The sequence below is a fragment of the Drosophila virilis genome, chromosome 4 (genome assembly GCF_030788295.1).
Source record: "Drosophila virilis strain 15010-1051.87 chromosome 4, Dvir_AGI_RSII-ME, whole genome shotgun sequence".
Classification (NCBI taxonomy): Eukaryota; Metazoa; Arthropoda; class Insecta; order Diptera; family Drosophilidae; genus Drosophila; species Drosophila virilis.
Genome location: NC_091546.1, coordinates 24056738 through 24074623, shown reverse-complemented (window position 1 = coordinate 24074623; position 17886 = coordinate 24056738). Strand labels below are relative to the sequence as shown.

At 35.1% G+C, this 17886-nt stretch overlaps 2 protein-coding genes across 4 annotated transcripts in view; one reads left to right on the top strand and one right to left on the bottom strand.

Annotated features, from left to right (window-relative positions):
- The first annotated feature begins 268 nt into the window (after window positions 1-268).
- DIP-kappa (Dpr-interacting protein kappa) overlaps window positions 269-17886 on the top strand; it is a 156345-nt gene continuing 138727 nt past the window's right edge. For 2 of the 3 annotated variants that reach the window (XM_070209515.1, XM_032437531.2), the window contains exon 1: window positions 269-846. The gene's annotated coding sequence lies outside the window, so the exon portion shown is untranslated. The remainder of the gene's footprint in view (window positions 847-17886) is intronic. The other variant, XM_070209514.1, reaches the window with a different exon arrangement.
- DIP-iota (Dpr-interacting protein iota) lies at window positions 2261-11476 on the bottom strand. Its single transcript, XM_070208954.1, has 6 exons — window positions 11176-11476; window positions 6323-6566; window positions 2938-3302; window positions 2597-2878; window positions 2457-2528; window positions 2261-2379 (listed from the first exon to the last, which is right to left on the bottom strand). The coding sequence occupies exons 1-6, from the start codon at window positions 11255-11257 to the stop codon at window positions 2261-2263; spliced, it is 1164 nt and encodes a 387-aa protein (XP_070065055.1). The 5' UTR covers window positions 11258-11476.

The following is a 17886-nucleotide window of genomic DNA, read 5'->3' as shown; positions in this document are numbered from 1 at the left end:
TTCTTATTTCCTTTAATCAATAAATAGTTGGAATATATGGAATATATAGTAGCAATCATTTTTTAAAATTAATTAAAACATTTTATTTAATTTTTTCCAGACATCTACGATAGCAGATGCAACTATATCATATAACACTAGCAAGAATTTATCGAAAAAAGAAATAGCTTTTTTTTTAAAGAACATTTTTACGTATTTCTATATATTATATATTGGAAAATCTTTTTAACTTAATATTAATTAATTGTCCCTTATGTCATTTTTTTTGTATATACAAATTAGTTTGAATGCAACAGTCAACATGCCTTATCTTGTTAGGGCATTTATCAAGACGGTGTGCTTTGTTAAGCATGGGAAATTTTCTCACGCAGTCACAAAATCCGTTCACTAGCATTGACGTTTTGGATTTGCGCTAGAGAGCGAGCTTGTGCTTGCACGCTATTGGTCGTAATGCTTTTGATCCCGTTATATCGGTTGTGGGTCTAAAGCGCTTATCCGCTCAGTTGTTATTGTATTAGTGAGACTGGCCGCTTAGCGTGGTCGCGAGTGTATTTTGGCAATTTAGTTTGTGCGCGTCTGTCTTTCGGTCGGTCGTATTCTGTGCGTGTGTGTATAAAATCGTTTTAAATAAATTAAATTCCTGTTTGATATTACAATTATTTAATATTATTACTGTGCCTAACGCACTCAGTTTGTGTGTTGTGTCATATGAGGATAGTAGTGAAAATTGTGTTGAATAAGTGGTAAAATGTAATTTTTAGTGCAAAGCTTTTTTACTTTTGGCGCACTTTTGCATCCCAGAGAGAGCGCGTGAGAGAGAGGGAGAGTGAGAGAGAGAGAGAGCGCGTGAGTACATAATGTTCATTCATATTTTCTTAAAGCATATGAAGTTTTACTGCCCTGAATTGATAATTGGCTAGGAAGGGTATATTGGTTTCTTGCAAATGTGGCATGGAGTATATTTCTATGATATTTTAATTGATCAATTTGAACCTATAAGCCCTGGAGGAGACCACGTTCTCTCGTCAAAGATTCTATTGATTTCTAGTATTAAAATTAATATACAAGTGAATAATAATATTTGTTTTAATAACTTGATCATGTTTCATAGTATTAGATCAATGTGATAATGTTCTTCATAGGGAGCATAGAGTCCCAAATCTCCTGGAATTGAGTTCACCATAAAACCAGCCCGATATTTTCACTATTTCAGTTTGTAGTTTGTTTCTACGCACCATAAAAATTTATATCCGAATATCTGAAGCAGCTACAAAGTGAAATTGATTCTTTATTTTGATCAGTTGATCAGTTCCTTCGAGTCGTTTTTGGGGTTTATCGTTGTTTTTGAATATTATTCTGCAAAGCTGTTAGATTTTGCTGATGCTTCTTCCCCCAAAGATTGTTTACTTTTCAGTTAATATTAAGTTATATATTACCAGAAAAAGGCTAATCGAAAGCTTGATCCCCCAACATTTTTGAAACTCATAAGCTAAAAGAAAGCATGCACCAGCACTTAAGTTCATAAAATGTTCAAGGATTGCAAAAATATTAAAGTTCATTCATTTGCAAGAATCTAATCAAAAATTAGCTTTATAAAAAGCTCTAAAAACAATTTCTAGGAAGTTTACTAAGATTCCCCAAATCGAAGTAACTTTTAGAAAAGGTCATCTCAGACGATATCTATATAGATATATATTTGTTAAGAAGAAAAGCGTAAGTAATGTTTTAAGGAAGACGCATACATTTTGTAATATTCTGTCCAAATTTCGTAAACAGATTCAAATTTATGTGGAAACCAATTTTACTGCGAGACCTGTAAATATAACTAATAACTATACTCAAAGATAAATTTAATATTGCATTGATTTATTAAAATGAAAAAAAAACTTTAAGAAGAATGTCTTACGCTTTGTTAAACACACACGTTTGAGTTGAGTCTATGGAAAGATCGGACTGTAAGCTCCGAAGCTAATTACGGACGACTATTTTTGCTGTGGTGTGAGGCTGGTGTTTTTTTATAGGGTAAATCTTAGTCTGGCTTTCTAGACAAGAGTACACATACTCTTAGTTAAAATGCAAGAATATTACAATTATTTTAATTTTTTAAAAAAGATACACACGAGAAGGTATCAAGAATTCCGTAAAAGAATATAAAATAAAAAACTGCAAAATAGTATTTATAAATACTTTTAATATATCCACCTTTAATATATGTCAAAGAATACTATTTGGTTTCCATATAAAGAAATCTGTTGATTGCTTACGAACAAAAGACTTTATTGACATAACTCAAGATGATGATACACGCATAGCTTATAATATATGTGCGCCAGCCAATGTCAAGTAATACGTTGCTGGAAGCCTTATTGGCAATATACTCTGAAAGGGATTGAAAAGGAATATTAAAGGAATATTAAAGTTACGACAAATTCAAATAGTTAAGGGCCCGAAGCTACCTTCGATGACAATAAACTGATTGTCGCGTGTTGATGTCTGATGCGAGTGCTGCACGTGCTTTTTGGCCTTATCTGCAAAGAAAAGAGCAAACAAATATAGCACTTATATTAGATACACTATAAAGTCCATTTCCACTCACGATGTAATGTTATGCTGCGCTCTGTCTCGCCCAGTGCATTCTTGGCAATGCATTTGTATTCACCGAAATCCCGTTTGGTGACCGGGCGCAGCGTGAGTCGCATCACGATGCGATGGACATGATCGACGACCATGGAATCGTAGGTGCCACCCTGCAGCAGTTCCTTGTCCTTGATCCAGAAATTGATCGAGGCGGGCTGCGATTCGCTAATGCATTCCAGTGTCAACTTCTGACCCAGGCCCACATAGATGGTATCGTAGCGCGTCCAAATGGTGGGCGCAACTGTCGAGGAGCAGCTGCTATTAAACCACGCTAGAACCGAGTGTCCACACAGTACTCACAGTTCACCACCAGCATGATGCGTTTGCTGACCGTTGGCGGCACTCCGTTGGAGGCAATGCACAGGTAGGCGCCCATGTGGGCGCGCTGCAGTTGCCACAGCGTTAGATTTTGGCCCTCCAGGCTGTAGATTTCGCGCTCCTGCTCGTTATCGTCAGTTGGCAGCCAGAGCGGCGCATTCTCCTCTCGCCGCCAGGTGATTGTGGGCTGTGGCACGCCCGTCGCACTGCACGTGAGCGTCACATTTTGGCCACTGGCACGCACCACATCCTGGCTGGTCTGGTAATCGACAATGTCCGGCGGCACAACCACGTCCAGGTAGCCCATTTGGCTCTTCATAGGGTCCGTGTTTATTTGGCACATGTACCTTTAAATTTTTGTATGTATACAAATGTGTTTATATATTTTATATATATATTTCATAAATACAATGTAAGCATTTCTTTTTTTATTATTATAACAAATTTGTATGCTTTTTTTTTATATTTATTGTCGAATTTTAAGCCAAGCTAATTGGAATATCTTCAAATATCCATGTGTTATTCTTCTTGATAGATCTCAGTAGAGGGCTTCTTTTCGGTGAGAGTGTTCCGCTAAGGCAATCTTATATAGATATACAAAGTATATGATATATTTAAATACATGTTCTTGAACAATATTAAAAACATATCGATGTGTGCACCCGTCTATCGCGTGGATTGCAAATTATATCACTTGCCATTTCTTTACTCCAGCCACATAATATTCTATATTTAACAACAAATTTTTTACCCATATTAATAAATGTTTTCTTCTTTTCTAATTTCATATATTTTCACATAATAGTTATATAAGATTATTTTTAGTTTGCTATAAAGAATAGCTCTAGAAGCTAATAACCTCATATGCAAAATCAGAGTGGGAAGAGGTGCTAGTTGGCCGGAGGGGGCAGATCTTAAGCTTTTAATTATTCTATATTGTGTATGCTTGGATTTAATGCTTGATAATCATTTTGACAAACATTCATTTCATATATATATTTTTTTTATATTTGTATACCCTTGTAGAGGGTATAATGATCTTTTTATGAAATGTATATACAATCTTTTTATAAATGTATAACAAAAAGTATATACATTCCTGATCAGTACAGGAGCAGAGTTTCGATGCGATCAAGTCTCTTAGTTTTAAGGTTCTCATCTTGAAGCTTTGCATAGGTCCGTTTTTCTATATACGGCCATATCGGACTACTATATATCATATAGTTCCCATCGGAACGAACTAAATAGCTATTCAAACCGACTATTTAAGAGCTTTACAATACTCACATATCTGCAAACAGGAAATATCTAGAAAGGTATAAGATCTTCAAATATGCTTACTCTCTCGTTTTTTTTTTTAGTTTGTTTGGCCAAAAACTGGCCAGCTGTTTTGGCTAACAGGAAGGTTCCTGCTTTATCAAAACTTTCATAAACTTACTGTATCATGTAGATATGGAAGTATATTATAAATATTTTGTTTGCTTGTAAGGGTATTCAGTGTTCGTTTTGCTTGTTCTACAATCAAGATCAAATGTCAAAGAAAGCCCCATTTATTGATAACAGACAAATTATCGCGTAATAAAAGCTGAATTTGAATGCGAAATTTTAATCAAAAGCTTTTAGGGTTTGCTCAATGAATTGACAAATTCAGTTGCAAATGAGCTCAACTGAAAAACGTTTGGAAAGTGCCTCATTAAATACCTATAAAATGCGAGTGTTATTAATGCTTGTGCTAATTGAGACCAATTATGGCAGAGAACAATTGTCGGTGAGTTTGACAAGTAATTAGAATTCTTCTGGCAAATATGCTCAAATGTGTTGTGTTGAATTTTAGCATTGCACTTCATCAAATGAAATCGAAACACAATGCGGAACGTATTGCTATAAGATAGTGCAGCCTCTGCTGCAGCACGCAGTCGAGGTGTACTCCAAGGAACAGCAATTTGTGGAGCTACAGAATAAGATCCATGAACTAGAGCGGACTATAATAAATATGACTGTTCAGCAAGCACAACATGCCATGAAGGACGATTTGATAGCAACAAAAAACGAGCTAATTAATCAATTGCAATTGAATGTGCTCGAAAAGGAGGCACAAATAACGAAATTAAAAAACCAAAATTCCGATCAAGTCATTTTGAGAAACCTGACAACTGAGCAAGAAACGCTGCGAACATTGGTTAACAATAAAGTTGAAATCATTGAGAGCAAGGAAAAACAATTGACAGATCAAAGCAAATTAATTGAAACGCTGCAAAAGAGTAATGAACATTTGTTGGATATGTTAAAAGCTGAAAATAATACGTTAAGCTATGAAAGTAAGAAGAAGAATGAGGAAATTGCAAGCCTGCAATCCGAAGTGTCTGAACTAGAGAAGCAAGTAAGTGATCTAAAGACCCAGCTTAAAACTGAGAAACCTCAAGCAACAAGGCCGGAGACTAAATCTCTCAAGGACCCACTCTCAGATGACTCCACGAAGCTTTGCGATGCCAGCCACACAGCGCCAGGCTGGATCGTTGTGCAGAGACGCCTGAATGGCAGTGTTAGCTTCCATAGGGGCTGAAGAGATTATGGTAAGGGATTTGGCAATGCGGCAGTAGATTTTCACACCTGACAAAGACAGTGCTCAGAGCTGTGCTACGTTGTCTTCGTCAGGTTGGTGGTTTAACAAACGTTGCTTTGACAGGTAAAGCATTTAAAGGATATGTTTTACTAAAACAGTTTTCACTGTTTTTCCTCGATTTCGTTTCTCAGTAATCCCAATTCACCATTTGGGCATTTTGATGATGGCATTGGCAATTATGTTAACTACAAACTCATTTTAATGATGATAAAGCCGACTGCTTTAAAGATTTAATCATAGCGCTACATTTATTATAAGAGTACTCTATTTTTTGGTTGGTCGAAATTGAATTAATAATGTAAATTTAACCTGGATATATACATATATAGTTCTGGCAATAATGTGCTTTGCAACCCTTTGGTATACCTTGAACCTATTTAAAGTAAAATGCAAATGTATGTAACAGGCAGTAGGAAGCATCCCTGACTCTGTAAAGTGGTTTTGCTCTCGGTCAGCATCTGCAGTGTGTCCGACCGTATGTTGATATAAGACATTATCCTTGTTTCTGTGTAGTACGAGAATGTTTCCGATAATCAATATATTTAGCAAATATTTTGGGTTGCAAGGCTAGGGCCAGCAAATTTGACAAGCAACTTCGAGAATAATATATACAGATTTATTACCTATTTTATTATTATTATTGGCTTTAAAAAGTAGTTGGGCGAAGCTTATACATTGGAACATTGCCAAGGATTAAATTAATATTTGAATATGAAACATGTGTATAAATCGTATTTTACTCACCAGCCGCGATCCGATTCGTGTACATCGCGTATCCGCAGCTGCCAAATGCGATGCTCCGTGTGGGAGATGCCGATGCGATGATTCTTGGTGATGACATGATTCTGTATGCTCAATATGGTCTGGGTGTCCACGCGCAGCCAGGCCACCTTGTAGCTAACGAGATCGTGCACAATGCAGGTGAGCAGCGCATCGCGTCCCACGGGCACCGTAACATTGTTAATGGGCCCACTAAATTTCGGATCCGCTGGCAAAGAGAAAATGTTGGCTTAGAGCAAGTGCCTGACATTTACGATGTTGCCCCATTAGGGTGTTAAATGGCGCTAGCATAACGAAGCTCTGCATTCCGATTGGTAAAAGGGTGGGATTTATGGGGCTTACAAATGTCAGAATGTGGCATTTGGTAATTGAATGGAGATGGGTTAGCTTATGCTTATATATAATTGAATATTTAATAGTATTTAAAGGTAGTTTAATAAAATAAATCAAGGTAAAGCCTTTGGACTTTTATGAGCTCGAAGATTTTTTAAGCAATTAGGAATATGTTATTTTAATATATCATATTTTAGCCCAATTTACTTTCGTTTCATAATAAGATTAAAAAAAAATGTCAGCTTCTCATTTATCATATCTAATCCACACAGTTGGGCGCGATAATTATTTTTTTACATTTGTGCAAGTGCCTGCAAAATGTCAACAGCCCAAATAGAATAGAAATACTTTAAACTTTTCCAGATGCCCGTCCAGCTATGGCGAATGTTGTTGTTGCCCTTTTTCACGCTCATAAATTTTATTATGTAAAGATGCTGCGCCTGGCAAATAATCCAATAATTAGTTAAATTAGCTTTTGAGGGTGAACGAAAGACCCAGCCGAAATGATAAGCCTCTCCTAGTTTGGTCTTTGCACTTGTCATGTGTCCGAAACATTTCTTTAGATGCGATTCATTTTCTTTGTGGTGGCGCATTTGCAGCTGCTTTGCTAGCGTATTTTTGGGTCTGACTGTGCTGAGTTTTTAGATATTAAATCAAAGAATTTTTGAAATTTTAGAGCTCATCTGTGCGAGATTCTAAGCAGTTGAATTGCTCAGTTTTTGCGTTTTTTTTTTTGTTTATTATTTTGCCATAAATTCAAATTTATATCTGAAATTGCGGCATTTAACACGATATTGTTTTGGGGGAAGTTTGCGTGAAAGCTTAATATATAAATAGAATGATAATAATCAAAAATTAATATTGCAATTTATGCACTGAAAAGTCTATATTGAAATTTGTTTTAGGAAATTTAGACAAAAATTCTATTTATTCATTTTATTTTATTTAAGTTCTGCATTTCTTACTATTTAACATATATATACTTATTGTAAATATAAAAGACTAGAAGTTATTTCGATACCAATTATAATAAATAAATATTAAAATGAAATAAAAACTTTTAACTAATCGAAAAGTGTCAAAGAATTGTCGCATCAAATAATTACGAATGACTGCACTCATTTGCCTGCAATTCTTGGTATACAATTTTTTCAAATATCATAGAAAGTTAAGAGCGTCAACTTTATGGAACTTTGGCGTCGCATTTGAGGCTAACTGATAATTTAAGGGCAGCCGCCCGCATTCAACTCGTTAGAACGGACCCACAAACTGTGGCGTCAACTTGACGGCCATAACGGCAAAGCATCACGCCCACAAAATGGGTAGCCGTAAAAAATCACATCACATGCCTAACAAGTAGCATGATTTTGCGGCTCGTCGACGCCTCACACAGCAAATACCTAAATTACAATTATGACCAAATAATAACCCGAAAAAATGCACAAAAAAAAAAATGTAAAAGCTGGAAGAGAGTAAGACGGCAAATTGAGAATGAGACAGAGAGGGTGAGAGAGAAAGAGAGAGAGAGTCTCCCGACAATACCTGGAAAAATGTAAAACGGCGGCAAATAAGTGCGCTACCTTTTTATTTGCCCATTTTGCAGTGTGGGTGTGTGTGTGAGTGTGTGTGTGTGAGTGTGTGTGCTTGTGTGCGTTGCCAACTAGTTTCAAGGGAGCCTAGGCCATGCCATATAGCCTATAATTTGCGATTATGTTTGTGTGCGGGGCAAACGTTGCTCGGCTCGGCCCCAATTGTTCAACTGGCGACCAAAGACGCCCATTGTTTGGACCGTTTCGGGCTGTTGTTATTGCAATTTGGCTATTGCATGTTTGCATATTGAAACATTCCAGCGTCTAAACAGTTTTTACCATATTAACTCGCATTCAAACACACACACACACACACGCACACACACGCACACCTATGTATGTATGCGCATTTTATGTCTGGCAAAGTTTGGCGGCTAACTTTACGGCTGGTAGATTACAAAATGTTTTGTTGGTTTGGCTTTTACAGCAAAGAAACGAAGCTAAAAACGAAGAAAGTACGAAGAAAGAAATTGCAAATATTTTTCGAATAATTATGTGCACAATATGTGTTTTATGTATTTAGCTAAAACTAGTTTAAGGTACATTTTTCTGACAGCAAAAAATAGAAAACCCTATGTACATTAATTTCTCTCTTATAACAAGTTTTCTTAAGTCTGAAATTGATTGAATATTCTTTTAATTTTTTCTGCATATATACGCAGCTTTGTATTTTTGCTGGGATTTTGTTTTATATGTCTCAGATCTATTGAAGAGGTTCAAACTTATTTGACACATAAAAATATTTAAATTTGTATTCTTTACTATTAAATGAACATATTTTTGTATGAATTATTATTTTACACAAATATTAAACAAATTTGATAAAAGTTGCCGGATATACTTTTATACTTTTGTGTTTCAGAGACATTAAAAATATTTTATTTTATTATTATTTTATTATTAATTTTATTTTGTTTTATTTATTAACACCACCAAATAACGAATTGTTATCCATATTTATTTTCTTTATTGTATTATTATTTTTATTCCATTATTTATGGCTTTTATTGTTGTTAAAAGAAAACCGAGTAGTAAATTTAAGTCACATTGATATTAAACTAGTAAATTGATTTGTAATTAATTTTATTTGATTTGCTCAAGTGCGAATATTGTGTTTATTTTCCTTTTCATTTTCGTTTACGTTTTCAATTTTAATTTGTTTTATTTACACGTCGTTGCTGTGCGATTTATCAATGGCTGGTCGTACACAACAGCAGACACCGCAGGTTGCCAACTAGCTGCTGGCCAGGTTTGCGACTGCATGCCTCTCACACCGTTGAACTTGAAACGGAAAGTGAATGTCCTGTCTGTTAGACACTCCAGCTGCCTGGCATTTTGGTGAAATGCAAGCGAGGAAATCGCATAACGAAATACGTCAGCGCACGCAATGTCTGCCAAAACGCTGCAGTTGGTCGAGCTATCCCCTATTCCAAACCCTCAACAACCCTGTACACTACCTCAACAAGAAAAATACAATATTAAACATAAAAAAAAAATAAGAAAATACTTGAAAAAACACCAAAGTGCCATGGGAAGTCGAAAAAAGCGTCGCCTTTCCGCTTTGTTTGTCTGCAGTCGAGTACTTGCCCCGCCTCCTGCCCGGCAACCATCAGCCGTATCTTCTTCCTCTTATCGTGCATCGGCGAGCCTGCCAATATTTTCTATGTTTATTTGCATTTTCAGCTCTTGACACATTGATTTAAGCAACAATTTCTGATATATTTATCAATTCTTGCTGCCAACCTAAGTAAAATTGCATTGTTTTTTCGTTTTTATGTTCGGGCTTTACCAGCCCAAGCTTTCCCCTTTCTCGCCTTTTTTCCCTTATTTTTCGGCGGGCTTGTAGACCCAGCGAAACGGAAGTCGCTCGCCGTTGCTGTTGGTGTTGGGCTGCCTCTTCACTGCGATACATGTTGGCCACAGTTTATTCACTTAGGGAACCGTTGGACTTCCGCTCGTTAGTACCGCCAGCCGTATTTTTGTTGTTGTTTTAACTATGTTTTTTTTTTCTTATGGTAGTTCGTTAGCATTTTTGGTAGCTATTTTGCAGGTTTAATGTTCTCAATTAGCTGAACACCTGAAAATTCTGTAGACAGACAACTTTTATGCTTGCATATTGCTCACGATTGTTGAATATTTTGTGGTAGGCATTTTGGACAGTCGGTTCAAATTTATCGGACTCAAAAGGCGAATTTTGAGAGTATATATTGGCTTTCTATGCGATTCTCATGACTTTAAGTCAGGCTTGATTTAGATCAAATCATGTTGTAAAGAAATGAATGAAAAGATTCCCTCATCTATCTCTTCCTCTCTTTAAATGACACCTTCTTTTATCTCTTCCGTTGTTATTTTTCTCTGTATTTCTTTTATCTGCCTCCAGCTTTCCTGCTGTTACCTCTCTATGCGATTCTCAAAGCAAAGTAGGTTTATTGTATACATTTAAGTGAAATTGTTGCCTGCCTCTCTGTGATAGCATTGAATAAAATTACATGTGCTTATGATATGTAGATATGTAAATGCGAATGTGGTATATTCAACACTAATATAAAAAATGTATTCCTGACAGATTTCGAACGCTGCTTCCATCGATTTAAAATTAACAAATGAAAGCAACTTAAGTAACGTAAATAGTTTTCAAACAATTTAGTTATTTTATTTTTAAATTAAACGATCCCCCGTTTTAACTTCAACAGAAAATTCTAATTAGTTATGAGATTAAAATTGACTTCACTTTTTTTTCACCGTCTACACATATTTATTTAAGTTGAATGAATCGTTTATTAGCCTGTTTAATATTATTGTTTACGAAATGGATTCATTTTAATTAGGTACATTTAACCATGTTAAAACATAGTTATACTTATTTCATCTCTTTCATATAAAAATTTAACTTACAATTATTCAACTCTGAGAAACTCGCGCTGCCTGGCCACACATATTGTAGAATTAACAAAACATGAACGAAGCCTTTTTTCATATTCCACGCTGAGTTTCACATTAACCGAACTGCAAACTGAAGTGCGAATTGTGAAGTAAACTAAAGTTAACTTTCTTTTTGCCACTTTCACTGCCAAATGGCCAAAGAGTTTCCGCTGCACTAACGTGGATTTATTTTTTCCGCTTTTCGCAAAGTTTTCCTTTCCGATTGCCCCGTCGTGTCGACGCGTCTGCACACAGTTACAACTGGCCGCGAACTGCGAACGCCGCTGATAATCAAGTGTCAAAATTCATATTCAAAATTCAAATGTTGCCAGGCGCTGACTCCGACTACGTCTCCGACTCTGGCTGTGCCACTGGCCCTGGCGCTGCGCATGTGTCTTGCGGGCTGCCAAGTGGCGCCGCGGGCGTCGGTGGTCGCTGCAGCCGGTGGCATGGCCTGAAGCCCAACGTTGGGCAGTCGCCATGGTGTTGGCGCCGGCTTTTGCTGCTGCTGCTGCTGTTGCTGCTGTTGCTGCGGGGGGGTTGGCCAAAAGCTATGAAATAGTAAATGTTTCATTCATAAAGTGCAGAGCGTAACATTTTCGTATGCACGTGGCGCGTACATATACAAGCATAGGTAGTTGTTGCTATTGCTACGTGTGCACTCTTTGATGTCAGGATGGGTATTTACAATCATAAATTATGTTCAAAGATAGGTCAATCAGACTAGACGAATTTGTCGATAAAAATAAGAGTTATAAGTACAGACAAAAAAATTTTAAATAAAATGATATAAAAAGTGAATGAAGACAATTATAATATTATAAATAAAAAATTAAAGCTCACTTAAGGAAAGTATTAGGAGAGTATAGCTCGACATAAATCTAGATTTAGAGATAAATTATTTTTTAAAATTGCAGCAGCAATGTTAAGTAAGTTTAATGTAAAGATAGTACAAGTTAGAAGATTTTGTAAAAAGATTAGAAGATATTAAGTATGTTAATCATTATTCAAAAGCTCAATGCATATGTCAAAATTTAAAAAGCTCACTCAAAAGCACATTAAAGCTTGATTTAAGATTAAAGACATATGAGTAACGAACATTTATTTCATTGAAAGTATTTACAGCTTGGTTTCAAAGATATTAAAACTCTTACTATTTGCTTTACTTTAAGCAGAATATTTATATTTTGCTTGGGTATATCATAGTCGTACATTGTTTTCTTGGAATATTATGTTTGATTTGGTTTTTGGCACACTGCAAATGGCAACTTTTGCCACCTGGCAACACTCTGGCCAACTTCTTTGGCAACTCTCCCTTTCGCTGAGCTCCAATTGCTGTGTAATTAAGCCCGAAATTCCACACACATTCGCTGGTGATTCCCTTCACATCTTTTGTTTACGCATTGCTTTTACTTTTTTGCAATATTCGCACTTTTGCCCGTTTGCATGTGTGTCCTGCGTGCGCCGCTAAGTATGCTTTATTATTTGCGCATAATTAGCGCTTTTCAATAGGAATAATGTCTAATTGTTGAAGCCCAAGCGTAATCTTTGATTTTCTGCTTCCGCTGCAATGTGCAAGTTTTTCTTTTTTTTTTTTGAAAATTTCCTAAAAATTGTTGACGAAGTGAACTATCTTGTTGCTTCAGCATGTTGTGTTTTTAATGAACATGAAAGAGAAATTATTGTAAATTTTAGATTTCAGCACTTTTAATAAATTAACTGGTTGATCTTAACGCAAGTTAAAACCTTAAAAACGTTATATTTAAAAGGTTGATACATACATACATAATTATAAAATAAACTTTATCAAAAGATTCTTAGTATTTGTTAAGTGTATTGTTATAAACAAGTTAATACAATTGGATAAACTTATTTTAATAATTAATAAGCAATTTATCAAGAATACGTTCAAAAGTAAGTTTTATATAATTGTGCCAAGAAATGTGTAAAGCATTCAAGGAGACATCTCTGACTCCATAAAGTATATATATATTCTAGATCAGCATGAACAGCCAAGGAATAATCGGTGGAGAATTATGTTCTTATGTGGGAAACCTATTTGTTTCTCAATGTATCATGAGCACAATCGGCATTTATTTGTTTCACTATCTTATTTACATATAAGCAAAGTCTTTTTTTTTTGAATGCATTTTCAATATAAATATATTTAAGTTAAATGAAATCGTGGCATTTTTGTTTTATGTTAATAAGACTAATTAACATCTATGTTCCAAATATGTTAAGCCTTCTGTCTTATATAGTCTTATACAATATTTAGAAGAGGTGAAAGCACTAGCACGTACACCCACCCATCTATGTGAAAGCTTTTCACCAGCATTTAATTTAAGTACAAAGCTTTTTATATGCTTTTCAAGTTTTGCAACCCCTTGAACTTTTTAAACGTGAGTCTTGAAATAAGTTTCATTATTTGCTTTAATAAAGTTCGACACATTTAAATCAACAACTTAAAAAAGTTACAACATATATAAAGTGTAGTTAAATATATATATATGAAAATCAATAAATTTACTTATAAATAAAGCAAAGAATGTATAATAATTATGTGTAACAGGTAATTAAATTTTATTGTTAGTTAATTTTGTAGCTTCTGTTCAGACCTTAAATTAGTCACATGTTATTTGTGTGTCTTTTTGCGAATTTCATTTATTACAATTTTGCGTGAACTATTTGCATTAAATGGCTTTAAGCAGCTTGTCATTAACAAATGGGCACACACATGTGCGGCTATTTGCTTTTACAAAATTAATATAATTACATGATACTTAATTTTAAAAACAAATACATTTAATTATATCCGTGCAATAATCTCATTAGATATTCATGCCAAAACGAGTATCGCAACCACTTGTAATAAGTATGAATACACTCGACTTTTGTTATGTGCACAAGCACATATTGCAGTGATGTTGTTGTTGCTGTTTTTATTTGCACAACACCAACAATAACAGCAGCAGCAGCAGCAGAAGCAACAATAATACTATAAACATTAATGCTTAAACACAGACAAATAAACATAAACATTTATGTCAATAAAATGAACTGATGCTTGACCTGGCCGGTCAGATAAAATGGTCGTCTGGTTCGTGCGAAACAGTTGACATACATACGCAAGCACGCACACATAGATACGCACACACACACACACACACACACACACACACACACACACACACGCAGACGTGCCAAAATGCTGCTATATTTTAGTTAATTGCCAGTTCAAGTCCTGACCCGGTCGGCGTCCTTTTGCAACGTCTTTGTCGAATGCTTTCAAGCGTCTAAATATTTTTAGTCAAAGGCTGCAGCCGCACGCACGACTAACCTAACCAGAGTTGCCAACCCCTCGTACATGCCCCATGTCCATGGCAGCAGGTGTTGACCGACTACCGTTCGGTTTCCACATGCCGCCTCGTAATTGTTGGTGTAAATGCTTTACTAAACTGCTTCTACTGCTGCTGCTACTGCTGCTGCTTTTACTGTTGCTGCTGCTGCTGCTGCTTTTGGGCCTAATTGAGTTTGCATATGGTTTGCTTTGTACAATTAGATTATCTACTTTCAACTCCGTATGTCAATTTGGCCCTTTCATTCTAATTGTATGGTATTGGTAATATCTATCACTATCAGTTTGAATATTTTTGAAACCCAGTGAACTGCAGCTTTTTCAAAAACATATAGGTTCATTATTGTATATATATAATGTATTTTTCATTCCTTTTAATTCCACGAGACATATCTTAGATATTCTTCACGCACATATGAATACGAAATACTAAAGAAATGCAAAAGATGAATAATAACAGTCATTAAAGTAATAATAAAAATTTTAAAATATAAACAATTTGCAGAAAATATATAATTTTTTTGTATGTGACTTTATTAAAATCAAGTAATCAAAAGTTTTGGCGTATTTACAGTTTTTCTCTCTTGATTTAATTCTAATTAGCTGGTCAACATCTGTTTGTTATATTGCTGCTAAATATACAAACGGTTAATTTTAGGCATACTAAAAATTTGCTTATTCGCAGAATACACAAATAGTTTGCGGCCACTTAATAATATCATAAATTAATTAAAATCGTTGGTTCTGTAAAACATGGTTATATTTTTTTTTAAATTGAGCTAAAATTTAAGAAAAAATAATAGTTTTTTTTTTTTATATAAGCATTTCGTAATATTTAAATTCTTTTGCTTTAGGTCAAAGGTAGTCAAACCTTTTGCAGTTTCTCAAGTTTGCACTGAAAATTTATTGTACACAAATACAGTAATACAGAGCACCTATAAAAGGGCTTAAGAAGCTTCACAGAATGTTGCCCAAAAAATAGCTAACATTTATCTGCTGTTAAGCTGATAAGCTTCAACATTGTGTATAAAATGCCTCAATGCAAATGGCATGCAAGATAGTTAGTGTTATCAAAATGTTACAACATTTTTATTTCTTATATTTTTGTACTTTACAATTATGGATATTTTGCCTGCTACTGTATTACTAATAAATACAGTCCTGATGATTCGTATAAAATGTGAATATTATTTCATGTAATGATAAGTGTTAATATTTTAATTTAAAATGTTCTGCTCTTATTGTTATAGCTGTAATTAAACTGCAATTATTTTTATTTATACTATTATTATACAATTGTGCTACCGTCCTTAGGAAAAGCATATGACATACGAAAGTTGTTCTAAGCATTATTATAAAATAAATATTTACAAACAAAAGAAAAAGCTTTTAAATGCAAGGGATTTTGGCCAATAGTTTGCCAATACATTTGCCGAGCGCATCGCACTGCATTCACGAAAATATCAATAAATATTGAAATACTTATGAATCTAGGCAAATATTTTATGATGCCTGCCTGCCCCAATAACCATTTGCACCAGAGTCCCTGGTGTGCGGCAAGCAGCACCAAATGTAGCACATTTTTCATTTCAACACGAGCAAAATTGCATTTTTAAATACATGGGGAAAATAGAGGAAAAACTGTTTTCACTAATAAATAAAACGAGGGAAAATAATAAATATGCACACAGAATGGCAATGCCAAGCACCACCACCAACAACAACAACAACAACAACAAACGAGACCAGAAAATATTTAAAAAAGCTTTTAAGTGTTATTGATAGTTGAGCGTTGAGCGTCCTCTAGCCTCCCCTCCTCCCTTAGTCTACCCCCATTCCTGAACCTACGCCTTGCACTGCGCCCAACCCTGCACAAGACCCGTGTGCTATTCTGCAAGTAGTTTGTTTCATTTGCCTGGTTTTTGCTGCTAACGCTTTTGCATTTGTTTTTGCAGATCTATTCGAAGCTATTCTATTGCCTTCGCGTTGCTTTTTGCTAGAGAGCTCTGCGGCCTAGGGGGATGGTGAGTAGGAAGGGGCTGTGGTGGCAGCGCTTCCGGTTATTTAAATGCTAACAAATACAAATTGTTGGGCGTTTGCCGGACAGCACTCAACAGTTGTCTGGTTCGGTTCAGTTCGGTTCGAATTGTGCGGCATGGCTTTCCACTTTTTATCTTGTGCCAGAAACAGTTTGCGTATTTGGGTTATATTTCAATTGTTGCCTCTCAGCGCTTTAGCTGCTGTGTTGAGACCTTCGATGGCCGACTAAAAAAGGGATTAGTGCTACGAGCATCTTACATGTTTTAAGTAAATCAGATCTACTACATATATATTAACTAAGTACTACTAACACGATACGGAGTAATAATGTATACAATTTATTTTTTTAATTGCCAACTTTAATTCTTGATATAAAATCTTGTATCGTAGATAAATTTACATTTAAATAGATCCATTTAAAACGTAAACAAATAAAAATATATATTCTTGTATATGTTCTTCTCTTTTGGACCAGATTTTATATTAACAGATCATATTTCGTGACATTTTTTCTCAAATTTCTTTTCAATTTTTGTAATCAAATTATAAGAAAAATATCAAAAACTTGCTTTATGCCTATTATATTTAGATCATACGATATTCGTCTAGACTTTCACTGCTGTTGCATTGAAACTTATGCCACTTTGTTAATCCATAGACAAGCACTTGGCGAACAACATGAACGGCTTTCAGAACACGCTTTCACGCCATATCAGGAAACCCGGCCACAGCCCACGATGAGTGCATATTTTGTGTGCTCGATACTCGACAGAATTTATCGTTTCGTTTTGTTGGTTTTCCACTGCATTGTATATTTATTTGTACAATTTTGGTATTTTGTTTTGTACACATTGTGGTCCATTGTTTTTATCAACATGCCGTCGGATGCGCCATCCAGGCAATGCCTCTACCATTCCGTGCTGGACAGCAACAGCAGAGAGAAAAAAAATTCAATAGATGCAATATGGGCACGTTTTCTGACTGTGAACAAACGAATGCGATTAGACGGAAGGGGTGGGCTTAAGATGGAATGAATATAGTATAGATGAGTTTCATTTGTTGGGCTTAAAAGTTTCTAAAAAGTAGTCAGATTCCCGCAAGGAATTTAAATGTGGTTAAAGAAACTTTAAATACTTTTTGTTCGCTTAATATAATTATATGGATAGGATGCAAGCTTTATGCGATTATGTGGATTTGTTCATTCGATCATTTTTTTCATATTTAAGAAAATTCATATAAATTATATTTTTCAACAGGCTTTATTTTATCACATTCAGCTAACTCAT